At 38.1% G+C, this 8487-nt stretch overlaps 2 protein-coding genes across 2 annotated transcripts in view; both read right to left on the reverse strand.

Annotated features, from left to right (window-relative positions):
- Positions 1 to 326: 326 nt before the first annotated feature.
- Positions 327 to 2235, reverse strand: LOC133003294 (uncharacterized). The gene is made up of 2 exons (XM_061072975.1): positions 1912 to 2235; positions 327 to 919 (listed from the first exon to the last, which is right to left on the reverse strand). Exons 1-2 carry the CDS (start codon positions 2193 to 2195, stop codon positions 577 to 579), a joined length of 627 nt encoding a protein of 208 aa, XP_060928958.1. The 5' UTR covers positions 2196 to 2235; the 3' UTR covers positions 327 to 576.
- Positions 2236 to 7685: 5450 nt separating this feature from the next.
- kctd14 (potassium channel tetramerization domain containing 14) overlaps positions 7686 to 8487 on the reverse strand; it is a 4612-nt gene continuing 3810 nt past the window's right edge. The window contains exon 4 of the mRNA XM_061072974.1: positions 7686 to 8002. Coding sequence (XP_060928957.1) covers positions 7691 to 8002 — 312 coding nt within the window. The 3' untranslated portion in view covers positions 7686 to 7690. The remainder of the gene's footprint in view (positions 8003 to 8487) is intronic.

Consider the following 8487-nt stretch of genomic DNA (forward strand, 5'->3'; position numbering starts at 1 on the left):
GTGATTGAGCTGCAAAGAGTAAGTGACGGGACAAAATTAAAAGATAAAATATATTTAGCACAAATAGAAAATATTGTGAAGCTACAGGGTCACAAAAAACCAGGTGAATATATAAATACACTTAATATAACAACAATCTGATGTAGTTTGTGTAATATGTTGACACCTATTCTTATATCAATATAATTGATTCAGTTATATGTTATTTAATGTTGGCAGATTAGTCAACTAGGAAAACAGATAATATAATGAAATGCCCCGGGTTCAAAATCATGATTTATTTATTTATTATTACAAAATGAAAAATTAACCAGTCCTTAAAATTAGATTTGTACTGAGTTCCATTAAAATGACTCATCTATCCTATAGTCTACATCTATCGTACAAACACACTTACAACTAATTCTACAGTTGTTTCCTAAAACAATCACAACCAGCTGCTCTTGTTTCACACTCAGCATCACATGGCAATTACAAGACATCAAGAAGAACAACAACAACAAAAACAAGTGAGACTTTCTAACTGAACAAAGTAAATCAGATGAACTCTTCTCCTCCTGGTACAGTGATCATCAATCAGCTCATTTCCTGCAGCTGGATTTCAGCAGCAGATGTTTTGGTTCTGTCTCGGTCTCGTCTCCATGTGAAGAATCCCACGGTGACCACCATGAGGGGCAGCGCCACGCAGAGCACGATGTGGCTGACGTGCTGCGGCTCTGAACAAACCGTGAGCGAGGAGGGAGGCGGCTCTTGGTCTGTGGACGGGTTTTGGAACAGGAAGGTGGACGTGAAATCCTGAAACGCCGCCCTGCTGTTTCCTGTGGTGTTCACCTGACATCTCCACTTCCTGTGGTTGTCTTCCCTCTGGAGTTTTGTGACCAGAGTGATGTTGCAGCGTGTGCGACTGATCAGCTCGTACCTGCAGGGAGGAGATCATCAGAGAAAGGTCACACAGCTGACACTCATCTGATGGTTAACACATGTCATCATATGCAATTTGACACTGTTCACTGTTATGCATTTTGCATTCCACTTTTTACTTCACTTTTTATATCTTGTATCTTTTATATATTGTATATAGATATGTTTATGTCTAAATAAATGCTACCTTATATAAATAAAAATATTAGTAAAAGTGAATAAATAAGAAGTAAATAGTGAGTAAATATATATTGTTTTTTTATTATTATTATTGTTTTTCTCATGTGTGGTGTATTTATTGTGTTTTTATGTTTCTATGTTCATTGTATGCACCAATAATCCAGAGCAAATTCCAGGTCGGTGTAAACCTACTTGGCAATAAATACCTTCTGATTCTGATTCTGATTCTGATTCTAATTCTGATTCTGATTCTGATTCTGATTCTGATTCTGATTCTGATTCTTATTCTGATATGAACCAACAACAAACTGATGTTGTGTTTTGAAATCATTGCTCTGCACCACAGATCTGGGTGACACGTTCTGTCATTACCACAAACACAAAAGTGAACTCTCCTCACCACAGGTCAAATGTCAAAGTGATCATATTAACAAACAGATGAGAGAAAGGTGAGGACTTATATATTACTACATATATATTCATATTTTTTAATTTAATATTCCCCACTCCTTCACCCGGTAAACTTCTGCTTTTGTACGAAGTAGATGTTGCCTGCCAGGTCACAAGATCACAGGTCACACTTAATAGTTACTTACTTCACATATATTCATATTATTTAATTTAATATTCCCCACTCCTTCACCCTGTAAACTGCTGCTTCATTTTAATATGTTATATGTTATATGGTATGTCAATTTTTTAATTTTTTGTAAAGCCCTTCTACTGTGCTGCCATGTCCCAAGAATTTCACTGTGACAATAAACTTTGATTTGATTTGATTTGATTTGATTTGATTTGATTTGATTTGACCTGCTCTCTGTGGGCAGCACGGCCCCGGCCTCAGTCACCCAGCTCAGGCTGAACTCGGTGGAGTACGGCTGGCAGCTCCCGGTGTCGTAGTAGGAGAACAGGATGCAGCTCAGGACCAGGTTTCCTCCCGGCTGCAGGTCTGTGATCCCAGAGAGTGCAGTGATGGCGAGGAGAGAGAGGTAAACGTTATTGATGGAGTTTCCATCCTCGAAGCAGATGTAGGAGCCCACGTCATCGACCCTGAGGTCACGGAAGCTCAGAGAGCAGTCGGCTGTGATGGACATGCGGTCGCTCTTCTCTGACTCCGCCCTCACTCGGCCCTCTGTGACCTCATGGGTGTAACGCACGTCAGCGCCCTTGTAGAAGGTCCAGGAGATGAGGGAGCAGTCTGAGGAAACCAGGCCGGAGCAAGGCAGGAGGGCGTCACCTCCCACCCGGCTGTACACAAACACTGTGTTTCTGCTGCACCACACACCTGGAAACACAAGCACATCTGTTCACCTGCCTCAGAACATCTTCTTGATGAACCAGGACGCTGCTACTGAGCTGTCGTCCTGGTTCTGAAGCTGTTTTATTTATACAGATGTTCTCTGGTCGTCGTGGTGACCTGCTGGAGCCACGCCTCTAAACAGCTGATCTGGAACCAGCTTTTAAATTCAAGCAGCTCTATTTTCAAATGTCTGTAAACTGCTTGTCTTACTTAACTCAATAAAATTATATCAATTATTATAACAGCATCATAACAATATAACAATGGCTTAATATATATCGATTTATCACTGAAGGTTTAACACAGAAATAATCAACCTCACATTTGTAAAATATTCTGCTGTTAATCAAGTGTTTATTATTCTCTGCTCATAAATAAGAGTTTAACACGAGTCTTTAATCTTTAGACTGAAACTAATAATGTTGACGAATATCGTGATAATAAACAGATGCACATTAATGGTTTATTATGTGATTGAGATCAAAGAGTTAGTGACGGGACAAAATTAAAATATAACAACAATCTGACATTCTTATATCAACTAGGAATACAGATAATATTTTGAAATGCCCCGGGTTCAAAATCATGATTTATTTATTTTTTATTACAAAATGAAAAATTAACCAGTCCTTAAAATTAGATTTATTTGTACTGAGTTCCATTAAAATGACTCATCTATCATCTATCCTTTAGTCTACAATACATCTATCATACAAACACACTTACAAGTAATTCTACAGTTGTGCCGAAGCTGTTCTCACATCACACACTGATCCTCCTCACACCGGGTCCAGCCACATTCAGGATTCATGTAAGGTGCTTCTTACTTCACTGACTTAGCTCCTCTGATCAGGGCTCACTGCTCGTCCCACACACTCGTCTGGAAACTAAAGCCGATCCTAGAAATTCAGGTTCTGCAGTATTTTATATAAGAAAAATAACTGAAAACCCATTAAATTTGACCCATGTATTGTTATTTTATCAATGAGAAAAACTTTATGACTAAGGTCTGAGAAAGTTGTTCTTTATTAAATTAACTGAGCATATTCTCCTGTCTTGACTCGAGTCAGTTCACTTTTCACTCCTCTCCAAATCATCATTAAATCATTTACAACTGGTCCAACCAGCTGCTGCCAGACTCAAATGTCCCAGATCCTCAGATCTTCACTTTTCATCGAGGTCCTGGTGTTATTCATTCCATTCAACCTACGTTCTGTCAACTCAGTGACATTTCTCAAAAACAGATGAAGACTTATTTGTTTTAACTTGTCTTGAAGTTGAAATTGAAGTGGTTTTTTGCACGTACCTGTGAGAAGCAGACTGGTGATGAGCAGGACTCTCATCATGGTTGTTGTCATGTCGACACTGTTTGTCTTTGTGCTGCTGCTCCTTCTTCACTTCCTGTGTGACAGTGAACTGACCTGGTTCTGCTAAGTCGTGTCTTCACGTCCTGCTAGAAAACAGCGTTCAGTGTGAGTGGCTCTTTAGAGAGAGGAAATGTTTTCATCTGTGGTCGGATTCATGAAAAATATCCCTTCCATCAGCAAATTATTTCATTTTCAATTCACCTCTGTTACTTTTCTATGTGTGAAAACTCATTGTTGTCCTTTGACACGGTGGTTTGACAAAGTAGCTCAAGATTCACTTACTCCAGAGCTTTCACCCACATGTCATGATGATGAAGATCTTATCAGACAGGTGCTGAGAGGAATGATGATGAAGATCCTCCTGAGATGTGGGTGAAAGGACGAAGAGTGATCAGTGATCAGTGATATGTTGTGTTTACTGACTCAAACAACAATCTCCTTTTCTGACCATGGTTTTTGGAAGAGCACCTTAAATTTTGTTGTGGATCCAGAATATTTTTTTCATTTTCTTTAACATAGTGAGATCTGTCATTTTTCAACATCCCACATGATTGGAAGTCTGTTATTTGTGATTGTGTAATTTTGTTCCTTCATCAGACTGCCTCTGTGTAAAACACAGTCCCGTCCCAACTAGATATATTCAAAGAGACAGAGCTGAGTGAACTTCGGTCATTTCCACACGTCTGCTTCTAACTTCTATAAAACTACAGTAAAGTAAGATGAAGAAATAAAGAACAATTGTGTTTTGAAGATAAAACTAAAATCAGTTTAACCTGGAGTCTCTCCTGCTTGGAACAAAACTTACTTTGACTCCTGAGCAGGTGATCCTCTTCATGTGGGATGAACTGAATTTCCCTGCTGTGTGGATCAATAAGGTAATCTTATCTTATCTTATCTTATATTATCTTATCTTATCTCATCTTCACTTATCTTCACTTATCTTCACTTATCTTCAAGTATCTTCAAGTATCTTCACTTATCTTATCTTATCTTATCTTATCTTATCTTGTCTTCACTTATCATCACTTATCTTATCTTATCTTATCTTATCTTATCTTATCTTATCTTATTTTATCTTCACTTATCTAATATTATCTTATCTTATGAACGCAGGTGATCCTGTGTATCAGTCTCTGCCACATTGAATCTGGTTCTTTCTTCCAGTTAATGAGGAGTTTTTCTACCTGCTCATTGAGGGAACTGTTGGTTTCTCCATCATTTTTAAGGTCTCGTCCTTTTGAGCCTTGAAATAATAATGTATATTATGGTCTGACCTTTATAATTCAAATTGAATTGAAGTGTTCAACCTGTCCTGTCGGGGGGAGGAGGTGTGATGTGGACTCACGCTGTGGTGAAGCTAATGTACGTACGATCTCACGTCTGACATTTCTCTGAACAAAGGGAGGAAACTGACTTCGGCCTGATTTTTCACACTGTTTGTGTTTCTGTGAAGTGAAATTAAAGTGAAAACAATGAGAGGATCCAACGTGTAGAAAACATCCGGCGGCTCGGTGAGGCTTTCAGATCCATGCCACTCGCCCACAGTCCTGATTATTATATTTGAGAGATACCAGGACAACAATGTGACCTGATGTTGGCTCTTGAGGAAAATATCCACAAAGTTATTTAAATTCAACCTCACAGGGACATGAAGGAGTTGATCAGTTTATATTCATCCTCAAAGTCATTAGGATTCATCCTGTGGGGACCATGAATGTCAAAATACCCAAACTATCCAGGGTACGGGAACTTTTAAATTCAGATTGATAACTTCTTTCTAAGTTAAAGGGCTTTTAACTACTTTACAAAATCTAAGGTCATAGTGTCAATGTATTTTATTTGAGGTGTTTTATTTGCATTATTTTACTCCTTTAACTTATTTTACATTTTTCATACAGATTTATTCTTCTTATTTATTTGACTTTTTACTCCCTTTCCCTCTTTTATTCTGCTCTTTTTCATCTTTTATTCTGTTAAAAAAATAGTTTTAAACATCTTTATTTTGAATTGATTTCTATTAATTTTGTTATTTTGTAATATTGATAAAAGAGTCTCGTCTAATGATATAATAAATGTGAAAACCAAACTTTTCTGACTCGCTAATAATACATTTTTATCAAACAGTAAGTTAATATTTAGATGAACAGCATCAAAGTTTCAAATAAATAACTGTTCACTACTTTAAACTGTTTTCCTCCTGACGTTGGTGAATATTAACCTTTTTTCAGTATTCATTTAAAAGTTCATATATTAAATGTAATAATTAATTTGAGTATTGTTTTATCTGCTGGCTTTGATTTTAGATGATATTTCAGTGATTTGAAATTACACTGTATTATTTAGCTTCTGGTCTTTGAGGTTTGGTTTTCTTGTTTCTATTGGTAACAGCTGCTTTGAAAGATGCTCTGTAAGTGAAGTTTATTATTTATTATTATCTCTGTGGCTGTTGATGTCAGGACCTGATTTCTGTAATCGGTGGAACAGTCACTTCAGCATCTTTCTCTAACCGCTGCTGGTTGGTGTTGCTTCTCTCACAGGAAGTGGTCGGACCCGAGGCCGTCATGAACCCTGTCCTGCTCGCAGCCTCTAAAGGATCCGGGTGTCTTAGAATCTGGGTCGGGGATTTTCTCACTGTCGAGTGTGACATGTTTCCCAACAACTGAATTCAGCATCAAGTCTAACAAACGTCTTAAAGGTTTTTCAAAGATGGACAATAAGTATTTTTTACATTTTAAAGTTAAATATCACGTTTTATCATCACCATGGTCATGTTGACGCAGCAGAAACATAAATGATTAAACAATAACTGCTCTGGTTTACTGTTTATTAAACTTTAGCAGCAGTGCACAGGATATGAAACCAAAGTTACATAAACGAGCACCAAAATTTTATTTAAGACTGTCGTTTCTTTAAACCGCAGTGTCTTGTCGAAGTCGGTGTTTGAAGAGAGGAGACCGCAGACCCAGTACTTACATGTATACAATGTTTATTACAAGAAGTTCACAGGTCAGGACGAACTCTAGAGACTCGGAGACATCACAGCCAGTAATGAAAAAAAAAACGAGATTTATTTGTGGAGGTAGGACCCCATGGGGAGGTGGGTCCCCAACACTAGAGATAACATGACATCACGAAACCGGGCCTTTTACCTAAATAAGGACATGTTTAGTATCTTGTACTGCAAGTCGCCTTCATTTTACAGTTCAAAAGAGTATTCTCTGGGGGAGAGAGCTAACAAATAAAACACCTGGGATAGTGTTCAAAGAGTCTGAGAATTTGAGAATCAACACTCCTAAGATGTCAAAATGTCAATGTATTATATAACCATGCTCAGAAGATCTCTGGGATAAATATACTATAAGACAAAGGTTGGAACCATAACCATCACTTTAACAAAGCACCTCTGAAAATCATTACATACAGATGCTCTACTGCCCCCTGCTGTTTAAACTGGTGAGTGAACACAATCATTTCTTTTACTTTGAATGAACAAACAGAATTCATCTAAAGTATTGTGGAAACTTGGCACCGGGGTTAAAACATTTATTTGTAATACGTCACTTACATTGATATTCTTATTTTTTCTACCTTTATAAATTAATAAAGAGGGGAATTAATACAATATGTCATTTTTGTTGTCAATCTGTGTTTGAACTCATTTATCTCTGTTTTTATTTCCCATGTATTTCCTGTGTCATTATGCAAATGAGGGACTGTCATTCAAAGTGTGTCATGGGGTTGAGCTTTCAACTATTGGATGATTGACATGTACAGATCAACTACACAATATGATTTGTCTTGCATTTAATGGAATATTATTTTTTTTATTGCATCCTTATTCCTTCTCTTCTCTTCTCCGGGCAGGTCGGCTCCTCCTCAGCTTCACCTCCGTCTGGATGGACGGAGCGGAGCCGCCTCCTCCTCACCACCAGGTGAAGACGAGCTTGTGGAAGTAGTCGTATCTCTTGGACAGGAAGCTCTTCTCCACCAGGTGAGGCTTGATGCTCACCTTGTAGCCCTGGCTCTCGATGTCCATCTTGACACAGTCCAGCAGGTCTTCAACGGAGAGCGTCTGGGTCCAAGGCCCGAAGGTCACCACCGACTCCTTGGCCGCCTCCAAGCTGTTGATGGCGTCTTCAGAGAGAGCCAGGTCCTCCTCCGTCCTCAGCACGCAGATCAAGATGGCGGAGTGGCGTGCGGCGATGGCCTCGGCTCTGGCGATTCGTATCAGCACCTGGAAGAAAAGTGAAATAACTGCGTTTCATTTGGACTGTTAATAATCTCAGAAGTTTTTATGCAGTCTCTTTATTTAAAGAGGTCATTTGTCAGGAGGTCGATAACATGGAGCTTGAGTTTCTTTGTTTTTGGATCAGTTGGATGAAGAATCAATCGATATGAGCCTGTCACAGACCGAGGATCAGTCTTTATGTTTGTAAAAAAGAAAATCTGTATTTTGCAGATTAAACAAGATGCAAATTCATATTTGATGTTTTTATATAATTTTATTTAAGCTCTATGTATTAGGTTGTATTTGTGTTTTATTTTTATGTAGAATATTTATAGTAAGGTTAATGATTTAACTATTAAATATCAAACTCGATCATAAATTGAAGATTTTTAGACAATAATTGGCTGATAAATCGATCAGACATTGTCACTCCTGATATCGGCATCTGCCCAAAATATCCACATCTGTCTGCCTCTTTGTTCCAGTTTCTG

The sequence above is a fragment of the Limanda limanda genome, chromosome 6 (assembly GCF_963576545.1).
Source record: "Limanda limanda chromosome 6, fLimLim1.1, whole genome shotgun sequence".
NCBI classification, from domain to species: domain Eukaryota; kingdom Metazoa; phylum Chordata; class Actinopteri; order Pleuronectiformes; family Pleuronectidae; genus Limanda; species Limanda limanda.

What these genes read in the sequence shown, in the direction of transcription:
- LOC133003294 (XM_061072975.1), bottom strand. Translation starts at nt 2,195, where the DNA reads ATGTCCATCACAGCCGACTGCTCTCTGAGCTTCCGTGACCTCAGGGTC. An exon ending in GTGCTGCCCACAGAGAGCAG is followed by an intron (nt 920 to 1,911) that starts GTCAAATCAAAT and finishes TCCTCCCTGCAG; the next exon opens with GTACGAGCTGATCAGTCGCA.